At 38.3% G+C, this 17,259-nt stretch overlaps 2 protein-coding genes across 3 annotated transcripts in view; both read right to left on the reverse strand.

Moving 5' to 3' along the window:
• Positions 1-17,259, reverse strand: part of LOC129774059 (serine/threonine-protein kinase 32B) — a 384,143-nt gene that overhangs the window by 335,663 nt on the left and 31,221 nt on the right. For both annotated transcript variants that reach the window (XM_055777758.1, XM_055777762.1), the window contains one exon: positions 8,898-9,142. In XM_055777758.1, the coding sequence (XP_055633733.1) occupies positions 8,898-8,949 (52 nt within the window). In that variant the 5' untranslated portion in view covers positions 8,950-9,142. The remainder of the gene's footprint in view (positions 1-8,897; positions 9,143-17,259) is intronic.
• Positions 1,832-6,809, reverse strand: LOC129774118 (NADH-quinone oxidoreductase subunit I-like). The gene is made up of 4 exons (XM_055777818.1): positions 6,724-6,809; positions 2,629-2,828; positions 2,134-2,561; positions 1,832-2,074 (listed from the first exon to the last, which is right to left on the reverse strand). Exons 2-4 carry the CDS (start codon positions 2,663-2,665, stop codon positions 1,913-1,915), a joined length of 627 nt encoding a protein of 208 aa, XP_055633793.1. The 5' UTR covers positions 2,666-2,828; positions 6,724-6,809; the 3' UTR covers positions 1,832-1,912.

A 17,259-nucleotide genomic window follows, 5' to 3' on the forward strand; every position in this document is an offset into this window, starting at 1 on the left:
TAATAAATTGAGAGATGCCAGAAAATGTGCTAAAAATTAACTTTGGGTGTAAAATAGTACTTTTACTCTGGGATATGATAAAAACAGCAGGTTCGTGTTTTTTTCAATTAATTGAATTTCTAAAGACAATCTGCAATGCTGGTACTTTTAGCAACAAGATTTACCGATATCACGATCAATCGCATAAAGATGGTGGAGTGACTTACACCAACGGTATGAGTAAATGCTGTGTATGTGGAATAATTCGATGTCGAATCCGAGGAGTTATACATTATTATTATTTTAATTTTACTACTGATCTTATTGTTTCATTACCTACTTGAAGATTCAAATGCAGAAACTTAGGTACTTACAACATTGAAAAACGCAATTACAGTGCAGTGTACAGAAAATAGTAATTATATGAACAGTGTTTCATTGTTTTCTTATATTCATCTGTTAGGAAACACTAAGTAATAGGACACTATCGAGACAGGCATGTTTGGACTCTACAAAGAATGTGATTCAAATGTAGATTTAGCTTATAGCACATAATCCTAATACATAAAATCGATTTGGTTCATTTTGTCGCTTACGTCTCCTATACAACCATGGGCAGAACAGTACAAAGTTGTACAAATGGAACCGAATGAACGGTTTCCCGTGGGAAATTTGCATCAAAATTATGAAAGACAACATGAACCACCTCCATAGCTAAGACTTCATGTTTTACCCAGATCATTGCTGAGTATCGATTTGGCATGAATTCTACCAGCTTTCGACAAACATTCTATTGTATTCCATTCATGAAAATTGGAAATCACAATCTGGAGCTGGGTCATGCGGATAGATTCAAGAAGGTTGTGGGTGGGTTATATTTACGATATGACCGCAAGGTTCACGCATGACGCATGACCATTGGCCTATTTGTGTTGTATTGATCAAATTATTGATTGAATAAAACAATTACCGAATTCAATTGAATTCAACATATTTACTTTGTAAGTAAAGAGTTTGAACAAATCTCATGCTAGGTCAATTCATGAAAATTTGATAGATTACTTTCTTCGTTACAAGTAAATTTCTGGGATAAGTCTGACTGTCCTTTATATTTCTACGTATGGCATGATGCGTTGGTCATTTCATTAATTGATCGTGGACTTCCAAAATATGTGAACGGAGGAATTATCAAACGATAATTGTAAGCAATTCCAAATGAAATCGTCCTAAAATGCAGATTGAAAATAAACATGTATTATTGATTCGAATAAAAGTTTGTATTCCATTTGGGTTGGAGGAGATATGAGTTTTCCACAGCAATTGGGATTTTTTTGACTCAAGTGTATTTTTTGGAAAAGGCGTATCGATTTTAGTGACAGAAATCTTTGAAAATTTTTATCTCAAAAACTATGAGTCGTACCGAAAGGGTTATGGAGTATTGATGTTTAATTGTGAAAAAATATACACTGAGAAAAAAATAGAACTCTTTTTTTTATTTACAAAAAAAAACTCAAACTATCTCTAAGATATGTATTTTTGATTTATTTTTTTTTAATTTTTCATATAAAATAGAAGTCTTGTTGAAAATTTTAAAAATTAGTCCAAGATGGTAAAACTATTTTTGATTTCCTTCAAATGCAGCATTCTAAATGCAACCGTTCTCGAGATATTTAAAAAATATTTTTAATTTATTGTATTTTTTATAGTAGATAGGCTCTGTAAAATTGTCGTCTGATACCATCATTTTAATGAAAGTTTATGAATTTGCTTAAACATTGGAATGGGAATGGGAATAATAAATTCAATACAAAAACTCACTTTTCAAACCCATTATTAATTTGTACTACTGGTTTTCTTTATTTCATCAATATTTTCATATTACTGCCAGCAACTTCTCTGCACATTCCTCCAATTCAATCAGTAAGTATAAACATCAACGATACAAATAGTCCGCATTGATGTTGGACGCAATTTCAGATTCCCATTTATCACCATTCTCCAACAGCTTTTCCTTGTTGTAGAACAACTCTTCGCGTGTCTCTGTCGAGAACTCAAAGTTCGGCCCCTCAACGATAGCATCGACTGGACAAGCCTCCTGAAATCATAAGATGAAAGATTGCTGCTCACCATTGGAAGTACAAACAACCCTCTCACCTGACAATAACCACAATAGATACATTTGGTCATATCGATGTCGTACCGAGTGGTCCGCCTGCTCCCATCCGCACGTTCCTCTGCCTCGATTGTGATGGCCTGAGCCGGACAGATTGCCTCGCACAGCTTACAGGCAATGCATCGTTCCTCCCCACTTGGGTACCGCCGCAGCGCGTGCTCCCCGCGGAACCGTGGACTCAGGGGAGCCTTCTCGAAGGGATAATTGATAGTGGCCGGTTCCGTGAAGACTTTCCCCAGCGTGACGGCAGCCCCTCGCATTAGCTCCGTGAAGAAAAGTTTCTGTGCAGCACGATCCGTAAGATCGGCTATTTCCATACTAGGCTCCTTGTTATTCACGTAGTAGAACTCGGTTGGTTTGATATCTCGAGGCCGTTGGGCACTGTTGCAAGTGCAAAACGGAACCGCCGCTAGGGAAGCGTGGAGCGCTTTTGAATTCTGTCACATTTCGGATATATTAAAAAAAATAGATAATACCTTGCTTAGCAAGCGAAAAAATCCTAACGAGGGCCATTTTCCGCAGGAATGATGTAGGTTTCAAATCCGATAAAAAATACTGCACTGTGGCTTCCGAATCAATCAGAATAATTTCAAATGTGTTTTTTACGTTGCTACGCAACTATGAAGGCGCATTTCTGGTATGCATCCAGGGGGTTTCGATAACATGTAGTATCGCACTGTAAAAAGAAACGATGGTGCGTTGTACGTAATTCAAAAACAGATGTCGACACTTGTTCATATTACACTCGACAAAAAAAAGAGTTCAAAGTCGAAAATTTCAAGTGATTTTTAACACGCTGTAACTTCGTGAAAAATCAACACATAAAGATTGGCGATCTAACGTACAAATCTACACCTAGGCGGCGCTGCGGTGAAAATGATGATGGTTTTAAATTTTGCCATGTGAGTTTATGGGAGGTTTGTAGTTCTTTCCATAAATTACAATGTTATAATCATAAAAGATTATTTGATTGCGATGAGTTTGTAAGAAATTTAATTCTGCGCAATTTTATATATAACATGTTATTTATTGACCACTTTCAGTAGTGAAAACTGTAAAAATGTTGACAATGGTTGAATTAAAGAAGGAAATTCGAGAGTACAATCAAACACAAGTAGAAAAATGTACGATTTCTGCATGTGAGAACTACCTTGGAAAGCCCGGAAGTAAAATATACGTGATTTGTTTTTGAGTTTTAGGTTACATTAGCATCATTTTCTTAGTTCAAAAACAAAATCCAGATGTCTCACCGATCGTTTACGTTTTGCGTTAGATCGCCAATGGGATGAGCATCATTTTAAAGCTTCAACTTTCAGATATTATAACATTTTGCATACATATTTTTATCTTAGTTTGTTGTAGGTGTAATAGACAACAATATCAGGAAGAAATAAAAAAAACTGTAGGACCTTCCCAGACAGAGATATTTCTGTTTGATATCAAAATTACCCCTTCGTCTTTGATGATGAATAATTCAAAAGGCAATGATCGCACCGTAAATCGAAAGACAGTTTAGAGATCATTCAGCCTGATTCTCGAATATACTTCACGGTGGAAACAAAATAAACGGCACGCCACTGAACTACGTTTTACGAGTTAGTGAAGTGTCGAAGATAACAATGAGTTTTCAGGCAGAATGAGCACTTAGAAGCACTTAAAAATCATTAATGAAAATTAACTTCTTCGTATCAAACTGGTGTTCAATGTGAATGGAAGACTTCGTTTTCTTCATGTGGTATAATAATCTCATACATAATAAGTTTTAGTGGGAAACTAATTTCATATTCAGATGTCGACACCGTACCGTTGTCATCGCGAATACATTTCATTTCGTTTCCACCGTGAAGTGTATTCGGGAATCAGGCCCATTCCCTCTTGAATTATTCATCATCAAAAATTGATGCGTTGATTTTTCACGAAGTTACAGTATGTTAAAAATCACATGAAATTTTCGACTTCGCAGTCTGTTTCTCTAATTGTTTTGTCGAATGTATATCAAAAAATGAAATATAAAGTGTAAAATTAAATACTAACACAGAGCTTATCAATAAGATTTAAATGTGTAACCGAGTCTAATCAGAAAGTAAAAGAAGAAATCTGTTTCTCCATCATCAAAGAAAATAAATTTATGTGAGAGTATTTATATACATTTTGTCAAATACTGAATATACTGATAATTTGTGTTTTTAAAGAAAATGCTTTAATTATCATCTACATTTATATTATCATCTTCAAAACTTTTTTCCAACGAACAATCCAGTCATCGAAATATGTTTTATACATCTTCTTCTTCTTATATGGCACTAACATTCCTAGAGGAACTCCGCCGTCTCAACGTAGTATTACTTGCGTCATTTTCATTAGTACTTAGTTGAGATTTCTATGCCAAAATGTTTTATACATACAATTCCTAAATACAGCAATTGAAGGCAATTAGCAGCGAGTTTGTTTTTATGTCTTCAATGCTGTAAAAAACGGGTCCCACGAAGCGGTAATTTGAGTTCCGGAAATAGGAAAAAATCACACCCATATCTCGTTACCGGTAATAATGCGTTTTGGATAAACCTGAGATCAGCATTTGATCATTCAAGCATGTCTTCACCCACTTGATTGCGATGATATTTTTGAAGAAATGAAGCTCTATTGGCACTAGTCGTGCTGCAACGTTTTTCATTCCCAAAACTACAACCAAAATATGACGAACGGTCTCGTGAGCGATATGTAGTTCATGGGCTAGCTCTCTAAAGTTAATTTTCGACCATTCGTCCTTTTGTTTTGTCGATTTTTTTAATCAGTTGAAGAGGTGGATGGTCGTTCTTGATGTGGCAAATTGTTCATCACTTCTCGGGTGTCCATTCATACAGCCGTGTTTTTAACATAGTTGAGTACTGAATGTATTTTGCAAAGTTTTCAACGTTACTGCACAAGAGATTTTGTTTACAACACAAAATTTCACACAATATTTTTGACCAATAGCATTATCCATATCTGTAGTGGATTACTCTCCGGTCAATTTCGTCCAGTCCTTTTTAATCCTGTCTCCTGTCCATTCCCTGTGTTTTGCCGTTCACAAACTTTATTTTTATTCATCTGCTTCTATTCTCTCTATTGAAATCGCGAGGGGTGATCCAGATCGAGATTATTATATTAATGTGAACCCTACAATCCCCCTTACCTTAATGATTCAATATAGAACATTACATTCAAATAAACGAAACTCGCCACAAATTATCTTTTATCTACGGGGTTTTGAGCTAAGCATAGTCTCTACCCCGGTCTTCCTCATTACTCTGCAGAATGTAGGAACTCAGACTACTTCTGCCGTATTGTTTGGGTATGAGTCCCGAATAATAAACTAGCGCTGGATAAATTCAACCTTCAGAACAACTAATTCCGTGCTAAGATGTCACATCTGATCGATAGAAGTTTGCCACTGCTGGATACGTTGTTATTGAGGAAGGAAAACAATATTTCTTGAAGATGAGACATCTGAGTTTATTCGAAAATCACTCTACCGCGATCATGCCAGAACTATTTACAGCAAAATTTAAGCCTCATCCTTCTACTCCCTCTACTAATTGCATTCATCATTGATCATTCGACATTCTTTTTATCCTTCTGGTTGAATGCCCTTCTTCCGATTGAATTCTTTTCAACATTTCGGTTGAATTCTTTTCAACGTTTCGATTGAATTCTCTTCAGATTCTTCGTTGGCTACCTTTCAACGTCATTCGTTATTCAACATTTAACCTTCTCATTCTCTTCAACTTACCGATTGAACTTACTGCAATCTTCCAGTTGGAATCGCCTCAGCGTCAACGTTTAATTTCCTTCAATGAATTCACTTCAACCGTCCGATTTTTTTTTTATCTGTATTATAGTGACTTTCAACTCATTTGGCTGGTTCGTCACTTTTACTTCCATTTTTGGAAGAATGTCGGAAGTGAGAATTGAACTCGTGACCTTTAGCGTGAGAGGCATGGATGTTACCACTACGCCATATCGCCTCCTTCAACCGTCCGATTGAATTTCCTTCAAATTCCCGATTGAATTCAGTTTAACCTCCTAATTGAACTTCATTTAACAGCCCAGTTGAATTCTCTTCATTTCCTTCAACTTCATGGTTGAACTTCCCGGTTGAATATTCTTCAACCTCCCGATTGAATCATCATTAACCACCTAACTGAATCTACATCAACCTTCCGGTTGAATAACCTTCAGCATCATTTCTCAGTCGCCATTCAACATTCAAAATTTTAGAATTCTCTTCAAAATCTCCTGATTTGTCTTCAACTTCTCCGTTGAATACATATTTTCCAACGTGATTCGTTATTCAACATTCAACCTTCTGATTCTCTTCAATTTCTTGATTTAATTGTTGGATTCCTCATTAACGACCTCTCGGTTAAATTCCCTTTAACTTCCTGGATGAAATTCCTTCAAATTCCCGGTTGCATTCCCTTCTTCCACGTCACGTTTGAATTGACTACAACCTCACATTAATTCTACTCTCCAACATATCAACTATACCACAGAGTGCGTTTTTAAACGGGTTCATTTAGCTTGTTTACCTCTATTTCTAACCTCAATCAAGTGTCAACAAACATACGAAAACAAAATTAAACAAAGTAGTACCGGAGATGAAATTAGTTCTTTCGTGTCCTATTTGTATGTTTTAAACAATACACTAATTTCACTATTCCGCTGAATACAACCCTCCGGTCAATTTCGTCCAGTCCTTTTTAATCCGTTCCCTGTGTTTTACTGTTCGCAAACTCTATTTTTATTTTTCTCTTTCTATTCTCTCTATTGACATCGCGAGTGGTGATTCAAATCAAGATTGTTATATTAAGGTAAACCTGTTAGTTTCGCACTGAGATGTTTCACGGTTTGGCACTCGGGTTCACCAATACAGCTATACTGAACTGTCAAGTTCCGAGTATTGTTTTGGAAAATCTAAAAATAAAGACTATGAAAATGGAAAAGCTGCTGCTTTTGCTTTTGTATTATTGGAATCGTAATCCAATTCGGATTCTGATTTTGAAGAGAATATTCGAGTAGACAGCATTAAGATACGTGTGCTTTCATTGGGAGGCGAAAATAATGATGGATATTCAGGTGGAATAAACCTGCTTTCAAAATCAAAATTATGAATGAAAATTTACTTTAACGTATCGAATATTTATTTTATGTGTTGAAATAAGAGGTTTTTTCCGATATCGCAGAAACATATTGAACGAAAACTGTGTCTAATGATGATTTAATATTATAATAGTAATTATTTGTGGAACAAGCAGGAAATGCACCGACAAATGGTTAAGTAAGTGTCAGAACTACATGTGTTAGGTAATCAAACAATATGAAGTAAAAATTTTAATTCAAACTTTTATATTTTTACACTGCACTTGGCCCTTCTGATCTGATAGAGAATAATTTACCTCCCAAGCACTGATATCGCCACCAGACGTCGACACTGTACATTTGTCGTCGCAAATATAAACAAATCAGACTATATAACGCACACCAACAAACCACCGCATTCGTGAAACTGAAAACGTTTGTTTATTACAGAGTCAGTTGGCACTAACTCAGTTTTAAAAACGAATTCGCTATAACTAAATGACAGATCGTGCTCAAAACTGACATTAAGACTAATGACAGTAGTAACTTTTGAAAAATTTAGCTTTAAACTTTTAAAAAAATTTGGAAAATGTTCAACGGGAAAATTTAAAATTACAAATTCCCGGTATGCATTTGCGAGAATCTATATTTGACTTTTATTCGGCATTGCTTTGTAAATCCCGAAATTATTAGTGTTAATAAAAACAGATAACAGAGCACCGTGAGAAAACCTCTCTGCCATTTTATACTCCAAACGCGGAATGCAAGCCAAACAAACATACCAAGACTATAATCAAAGTATTATGAACGCCCCACCCCCTGGGAATTGCGTGTTCTATCATCCACACTGATCCACCCCCCATCCCAGTGAGTGAAAAGCAATCCCCAAAACTGAATCAAAATTCGCACAACAGAAATCTGCAAAATTCCCCCCTCCGACCCACAAAACTTCGCATTCCAACTCCTCGAACTGAGCGACAAAGAATTTAATGGGGTTGTGCGGAAGCATTTTCCTGGAACGATTCTCGACCTGTTTGGTCCCACCGCTCGCTCCTCCCAACCAGCCTCAGGGGAACTTTTGTTTTCTATTTTCCAAAGATTCACTCCCCAGCAGCAGCAGCACAATTTTGGCGACAGCCATGCGGAAGGTGGATAAATCGCATAGGAATTTCATCAACGGGAAACTTATTGTGCCCCCGAGTTGACGAGATCTCACAGGAGACACACACACAGAGAGATGGGCAGATCTTCTGCTGCTCCGTGTGTGTGTTCTATTTTCGAGACACCCGAGACATCGGAAAACACGCGAGCATACGCATATTTACGGAACACAAGCGCTCCTCCGCTGCGGGGGCTACGATTTCCGGTGGCTGCGTGCGTAGGTGCCCAGGCAAACAAAAGTCGGAAGGCAACCGCGCGCCACGAAAAAAATTGAAAATACCCCATTTACCAGAAAATTCCCATTGCGAGACCAAATTGGATTGTCTGGAGGGGTGCGCGACAATCAATGACGGAAGCGTCTATTTTTTTTTTTTTTTTGGGCGCTCGAAGCTCGGAGCTATTATTATCAGATTATTTTCCTGGAAATCAACCGGAAGCAGATAGAACACGCACAACCACTTACCGTCCTCATCCGAGAGCAGGCTCACGTCATGACGTGACGAATTGACACCCATTGCAGAGACGTTTTTCCGCTCTTCACAGATCGTCGCGCAACTTCAAATGAACGTCAATTTGTTAAACTGGCAAATTACGCACCGTGTCACTGCCAATCGCTGAAAGCACAAAATTCGACATTCGACTCTCCATCTCTGTTGTATCACTTTGAGTCACTGTGAAAAATTTAATTAAATTTCATGCCAACACTGCCTGCAATGAAGAGAAAGAGAAAGAAATCAATTAGGATGGGGAAATGGATTCGACGCTGAAAATAACACACTTTCTATTTTATTTTTATTATCGATAGATCTTCATCACAATGTAATACTAAATGAACTATGAAAGTGAAAAACAACTATAAATAAAGTTCATAATTATTGAGCTTCATAATCTAAAAAAATATCAATCTTAATTTTTTAAATTTTAGAGTTTTAGAATATTGAAAATCCTTAACCGACAAATTCTCAAATTTTCAATAAACTACAATTAAAGGTGACCATCAAATATAGGGTTATTTATTTATTTGTTGGTAAAATAAGTCACAACATTCTGATTCTGCCGTAATAACGTTCGTACGAAAAGTAAACAAACAATTCAGCGATTGAATTTGTAATTCTAATGTGTGCCGCGCGCTACAGTTACTTCACTCAAAATAGTATTCATTGACGTGACCCGTCAATTGAGCGTTATTATGGAAACACGCATCTTCAAAAGAAACCGCAACACTACTGGATTCCCAGCGCAGAGTTTTAAGCTCAATTTTGAACTGAATCGCGCATTTTGAGATTCTGCTTTCATTTGTAAAGTTCAGATGTATCCACCACGCTTTTCGGATATGACCCATCATGCAACAACCCTATGTACTGGAATCAGTACAAGTTTCAAAAATTTTGTGGACTCACACAATTTTTTACCAACTAAGTCAATTGAGGGGGGTCTCCGTAGCCACATTGGTTGCGCGTTCGCTTAGTAATCGATCGATCGTGAGTTCAAAACTCAGGGCCCTCATTGACCATCTTTGTGTTGTTACAGAATAGCTACGTCCACGCAACAATCATCAGCGATGGAGATCGATCCACGGTCGAATAAAGATCGATTCGTCCATACAACTGCTCTGCTCTGCAAGAAACATCGGACTACTGTTCTATAAATAACTCAACAATGATCAATCAACTGTCTCCGCTGTCCGGTCTAACTGGATAATGGAAGAACAGAGGGAAAACTCATACGCCTAAATGGCTACTGTGTAAATATGTACCATATGCAATGGTATAGAAGGGAATACCCTAACGCCAAAAAAATGGCAACTGTGTAATGTGCTAATTATAGATATGAAAACATGTGACATGTACACGATTAAAATTCGGCTCTGTTACAGCTAAAATGCTAATGAGCCTAAAATAAACAAAAGGGATAAGAAAAAAAAAGTCAATTGACGAATTTACGCAAAGCTGGATCAGCTCATGCGACACCTACATTAGAGCTCAGAACCACAAAACCCTCACTTTTTTTATGTATGTTTATTTTTTGTATGTTTATTTTACGCACTGAACAGCGCGATTCGGTCGTGATTATTTGCATTAATTTCTATTTAAAATCATTTTAGCCATTAAATGTCATCAGTAAATGGTAAGAAAATTATAGTTTTGTCTATTTACAATGGTTTCAATACGTGATTAGACCAAAGCCATCGATAATCTTCGAAATGTTTATGTTTGATAGTGAATATAGGTTATGAGTACTAACTTCCGGACATTTTTCAAAAGCTCAAACTGTGAATAGTGACGATGCAATCGATAGCATATCAAGTTGGTTGATATCATTGATTATGCAGGGGCTTCCTTTCGGCCGATACGAGAAGGATGTGCAATATTTGAAGCGCAACAAATGCCAGCCATCATTTGCCTAGTGGAAAAATGTAAATTATAACATCAATCGTCATATGTTATGAATTAAACAAGATGATTTTCTAACTTTTTCGGCGTAGAAAGAATACTTGGTTTTGGGAAATTTGAAATTTTTCAAAACAAATCAATCCAATTTCATACCAAAAAAAAACAAAACATTATCATTTTCTCGCTGCGACATCTGGTTGCAATTCTAACGTAAATTCGTGTAAAAAAGCAAATCCATTTAACCTTATCAGCCAGCTTTCATTAGATCCCTATAATGTTTCTATAGGACCTTTCAACACAGAGATAGTTTTATTTGAATGAAAAATTTCCCCTCCGTGTTTGATGATGTTTGTGGGTGAGGAGTGCATATATATGTGGGAATGCGTATGTATACGTGTGAGTATAATCAATCCTTGCAATTCTCGTACCTATAAATGCATAAAAACGAAAGTTACGAATCGTTCATTCTGAGAGTACGCATAGCATGTTGAACTTCTGGTACAATATGCGTTGAAGTGCTCCAATCTACGATCAATCGGCTAAAAAACGGCTAAAGGTATTTCGGAAGGTCCTACTGAAATGTTATAGAGATTAAATGAAAGCTGCTTGATGAGGTTAATTGAATTTGCAATTAAGTTGGTCAGCAAAAATCATGTTTTTCCACAAATTTAAAAAACTGAAAATTTTACATTTTTTATTTCTTTCTGATATTTTTGTCCACTATATCTACACACATCAAGATAAAAATTTGTTCCTAAAATATTCCAAAAGCTGGAGGTTTAAGCTTAAAAATGTTAAACAAATGGTTGCATCTTATTCGACATACCGAGGCACCACTCAGTGTCGCATTAGAGGCGATTGTGCCTCTAATATGCATTATGTACATTAGAATCAAGTTATTTGATTTTTCGAACAAAACGAAAATGACAATTTAATAACTCAATTTTTATTTTTGCTCAATAGGTTCGTAAAGATATTTATCAAAATCGTCTGGTAAAGTCTGTCCACGTTAAATTTCGGACACCAAGATGATGCCAGTAGAACAAAAAAAGACGGGTGGGTAATGTCGGGGACATAACCGGAGTGACGTAGGACTATACAAAGGGGACAGCTTTTGTTAAATATATATTTTAAATATATTGTTTTATTTTCTTCTCCTACGTGAATACCTACCTATCTACCTGAAAAATGGATTAGTTTACTGTTTACTCTTTATGAACATGTTGGTGGTTCTGAAAAGAACCTTTGGCGTTGTGTTTTTGTTATCACTCGATATTCCCATCTTGTTCGGTTAAACCTTCCTGTTTAGCTATTGCGTTTGCCACTCGCCGCAGCTTTCACAGTTGGAAAATTTCTTCCCATCCAGCTTGAACATGTTGTTCAGTAAATTACATTTAATGCGACGTGCCGGAGAAACACTTTGCCACTCACTGAAACTAATTGTTGCCTTGATGAGCACCGAACCGAAGCTGCTCTGTTCTTGTTCTTGCGGGTTTTCTGATTGTCGTGAGCAGCTTTGCAAGCCAACTCGTGCACTCCGAAGGCCGAAACTCTATAATCGCTGTTAGGTATATTGGTGCTCCGGCACCAATCCGTTCGGCCTAGTTACCCTTGCGGAGCAATCAGTGAATGCGACCAACAGGGAACTGGAGACCTGCACGGTTCGAGTGAGACTTTGCCTTTCCCTTAACTTGTCCTCCTTTGTTACGTCCACGATGCCGATGCCGTACAACCACACGGGTTTACGGTTTGAAAGAAAATAAGATATATTTTTGGGGTCCGCGTGTTTTATACTCTAGCGGTACACACTCACAGGATAGAGACAAATCGGCAGACTCAGCCAGAGGGGCGAGTCCAACGAGACGAACGAATGAGCGTTAAATGGGAGCGATGGCAAAAAATTACATTCATTACGATTTGTTCGCTCGTTGGATTCACAAGCAGGATAAAAAGTGTCCTTTTCAGGATCACAAAATTATCTTCAATCTAAAGAGCTTATTGTTTTGTTATCACTCGATATCCCCATCTTGTTCGGCTAAACCTTTCTGTTTAGCGATTGCGTTTGCCACTCGCCACAGCTTTCAGATGGAAAATTTCATCCCATCCAGCTTTGTGACATGTTGTACAGTAAATTACATTCAATGCGACGTGTCGAAGCGCCACTCAGTGTCGGATTGGAGGCGATATTAAGCTGTAATTGAACATTTGCGATGACAGTGGTACAGTGTCGACTTTCAATGTGGGGTCATAATTTGGATCTCTATGTTTACAAAAATGTCCAACTAAATAAGTCGCATTACATGTCCGTCCAATTAGCTAAATGTCTAACTAATTGTAAATTACTGTACTTTCAATCTGGAAACAATTTAAGAATAGGTGAAAATTGAATAATCAGGAAAGTCCCCAACTATCAATAAGCTCAGAACAACTGCCAAATTCACATACTCATCAGATTCTGGCAAACAAATTATGAAAAAATCAATTTGTGTTTTATTATTATTTTGGATAATGTTTTAGAAAGCATTGAACTGTATTTCGTAAACTGGAAGGTTTAATGGCCCTGAAAAGCGCCTTGTTTTATGGAATGGTTCCAATTTAGAAAACTTAGTACTCGTAGTTTTGAAAAAAAATCATTTCGAATGCCCTCGATGCCGCCTTGTTCTGGATTTGCCACCAAAGCAGTTTGTATAAAGAACAAACTTTTTTCTTCTGCTACCTGATGCCGTTTTGCGATTGCGTTTGCCACTCGCCACTCGCTGCAACTGCCTGTTGTCTTGATGTCCACCGAACCGAATGTGTTCTGTTCTGAATGCGGGTTTTCTTATCGTCGTGAGCATCTTTGCCAGCTAACTCGATCACTTCGGCGGCCGAAACTATATAACGCCGGCTAGGTGGACTGGTGCACTGGTACTAACGCGCTCGGCCTAGCTACCCTTGCGGGGAACTCCAGATCAACACGGTTCGAGCGGGATTTTGCCTTTCCCTTCACTTTTCCTCCTTTACCATGTCCAGACATGGCTGCTTGGGTTGGTTTGTTGATGTGTTGTGATGCGAACCGATGATGTGTACGGTTTGAATGAGAATGATCGTTACGGAAGGAAGGAAGGAAGGTATTGTATTATAGAGACTTTAAACTTTTGCAGTTCATTCGTCTCTAGCCTTGAGAAAGGTCCTTTGAAAACTCTACTCTACTCTACTCCAGCGCTTCCACCTCCGCCCTCTTGCCTTGAGAAAGGCACTCGATCCCTCGCCGTCCAGCCCGTCCAGCAACGATGTTGTCCGGTCGGTGTCCACACAAAGAATGATCGTTACGGCAGCGGAGCGGGGATTTTTAAGCTGACTGGCTGGCTCGAGAATTACGCATGTGTGAGACTGCGACCAATGTTTCGTTCATTTTTTTCTTTTTGACGTAGGACTACGTCTTTCATTTCTATACCGGGGTGTAAAATCAAAGTTTCGAAAACGAAAGCGTTACGCCGGACACCGAGATTTTGAGCGTTAATAGCTCTTAAACAACTGAACGAAATGGTATGATAAACACTTCATTCGAAAGATAAAATGTCTACGCGTTATATACTTGTTACTTTTTCATCTAAAAACTTGTTTCAATAGCCTTAAAATTGGTTTCAAAACAGGCTATTGAAATCACCAATCGGTATATAAGCGAGCGCCGCTCGTAAACCCACTCAGTTATAATTGAACAGCGATTGGAGCATGTTGTCGCTGTTGTTGTGAAGCTCTTCGTTTATCATGAAAGCGCGGATGAACGGTGTCACCAAGAGCCTGTTTGTGCACCTTAGGCCAGAAGGGAATCCACCAGAAGGAGAGTGATGCCACGGTTCCGCTTGAAACATCGGAGCAGCCGCCACACATACATACACGCGCGGAACCCTCGTTCCGCGTTCCGCGTACCAGTTCCCCTGGGAATTGAAAAATACATTCATGCGAAAGAGTTTATTTTAATGTTTTCTATTCATACAACACTGCAACCAAATACATTTGGTTTTGTGATTTTTCAATCAATCGCAATTGACAGGAAAGTTTCTGAATATTATTTTTCCCCATCAGTAGATAATTTTCGTATCCAATATTGGATGCATAACATGAAAAACGGAAAATGTTACACATCGCGAAAATCATGTCATTTTCGAGCGATTATTTGCATCCTACTCATATATTGCTGCGACCAAATACATTTCGTTTTGGATTTTTCAATCAATTGCGATCAACGTAAGACCACGTCTTTCGGCAATTTATTAGAGGTGCAATGAATCTTTAGGAATTCCCGCTCTACGCGCACTGGCAAACGATGTTTACTCAACAGTTTCTCAAACGAGAAATGGGTGTTGTGAGAAAGGATTAGCGAACGCAAAAACGACAAACGGGAGAAAGAGATGTTTGAAGGTTGAAGGAAATTAGCAGAAAACATCTTCATTTTATCTTCCGAATAATGTGATTATCATAGTACTTCCTTTTGCCGGAAACAGATTAATAACGCTCAAAGGAGGAATCGAATCCTCCGAGGAAATACCCAGCGCAAATTAGAATCGACTATAGATTGCGCCATTAGTACACAAATAACTTTATAATGCAGTTTCATCAAAGTGATTTCTTCGATATGGGGAAATATTCACTGCATCATGTCATGTATTTCATATTCTTCACTATCAAAATCCATATCCATGGCACCTATCGGTATCGAATTGTCATCGACAACACGATTTTCGCTAAATGCTCCCTTCAGTTCGGCCCGCAAAAAACTTTCCTGAACTCTAATACATCAAATTAGGAGCCCTGAAAAGGGCTGCTGATTATATGCTAAGCTAATAGCACGCTCTCCTCGGATACGATGGGCCAAGGACATCCTTGGGCATAATGTGACGCGCTTTGCGTGGATAGCACACAAATTGGTATCTTCGAATAGGCCTCCTGCAGTACCATAACCGCGAAGTTTGACGAGCAAGTCGGTTTTGAAGTTCCGGGCAATTCCACAAACCAAACGCTGCAAAGGTAGCTTGCGGATCAGCAGTTTGTTCGACCTCTGAAAGCGACGAATTTCACTTAAAGTTCCCGGTCGATAGCGATGTGGCTTCTTCACGCTTTCTGCGGCTGGTGCGCTTATCCGAGCTGCTTTCATGGTGCCTTACCACCGAAAGACTAACGAGCTGTCTTCTTGGTCCCAAACAAACAAGTCCTCACGGTGCGAGAGTAGAGTAAGAAATGAACGAAAGCAAAGGAAGCGTGATATTATATACCATAACAGACTTGAATGTAAACCCCACCCTCTTTATTATATTCTTAGCTTAGCCTGAGAGAGAAAAGAATAACATCGAAGTAATTATACAGTAATGTATTTGAATCCGGACACTTTGTGTTACATTCAATATCATACCGAAGACACAACATTTCGTGCATGCTGAATTAATACGATTGATTAGTAAGTATCAAGTAACTATCAGTAACTATATTAGTAACTATTAATCGCATAAATTGAACATGAAAAAGACGGGTGGGTAATGTCGGGGACATAACCGGAGTGACGTAGGACTATACAAAGGGGACAGCTTTTGTTAAATATATATTTTAAATACATTGTTTTATTTTCTTCTCCAACGTGAATACCTACCTATCTACCTGAAAAATGGATTAGTTTACTGTTTACTCTTTATGAATATGTTGATGGTTCTGAAAAGAACCTTTGGTGTTGTGTTTTTGTTATCACTCGATATTCCCATCTTGTTCGGTTAAACCTTCCTGTTTAGCTATTGCGTTTGCCACTCGCCACAGCTTTCACAGTTGGAAAATTTCTTCCCATCCAGCTTGTACATGTTGTTCAGTAAACTACATTGAATGCGACGTGCCGGAGAAACACTTTGCCACTCACTGAAACAAATTGTTGCCTTGATGAGCGCTGAACCGAAGCTGCTCTGTTCTTGATGCGGGTTTTCTGATTGTCGTGAGCAGCTTTGCAAGCCAACTCGAGCACTCCGACGGTCGAAACTCTATAATCGCTGTTAGGTATACTGGTGCTCCGGCACCAATCCGTTCGGCCTAGTTACCCTTGCGGAGCAATCAGTGAATGCGACCAATAGGGAACTGGACACCTGCACGGTTCGAGTGAGACTTTGCCTTTCCCTTAACTTGTCCTCCTTTGTTACGTCCACGATGCCGATGCCGTACAACCACACGGGTTTACCGTTTGAAAGAAAATAAGATATTTTTCTGGGGTCCGCGTGTTTTATACTCTAGCGGTACACACTCACAGGATAGAGACAAATCGGCAGACTCAGCCAGAAGGGCGAGTCCAACGAGACGAACGAATGAGCGTTAAAAGGGAGCGATGGCAAAAAAATACATTCATTACGATTTGTTCGCTCGTTGGATTCACATGCAGGCTAAAAAAGGTCCTTTTCAGGATCACAAAATTATCTT

Source organism: Toxorhynchites rutilus, chromosome 1 (assembly GCF_029784135.1).
Source record: "Toxorhynchites rutilus septentrionalis strain SRP chromosome 1, ASM2978413v1, whole genome shotgun sequence".
NCBI lineage: Eukaryota > Metazoa > Arthropoda > Insecta > Diptera > Culicidae > Toxorhynchites > Toxorhynchites rutilus.

What these genes read in the sequence shown, in the direction of transcription:
- LOC129774118 (XM_055777818.1), bottom strand. Translation starts at nt 2,665, where the DNA reads ATGGCCCTCGTTAGGATTTTTTCGCTTGCTAAGCAAG. An exon ending in TTTTTCGCTTGCTAAGCAAG is followed by an intron (nt 2,562 to 2,628) that starts GTATTATCTATT and finishes ACGCTTCCCTAG; the next exon opens with CGGCGGTTCCGTTTTGCACT. An exon ending in TCTATTGTGGTTATTGTCAG is followed by an intron (nt 2,075 to 2,133) that starts GTGAGAGGGTTG and finishes TTATGATTTCAG; the next exon opens with GAGGCTTGTCCAGTCGATGC.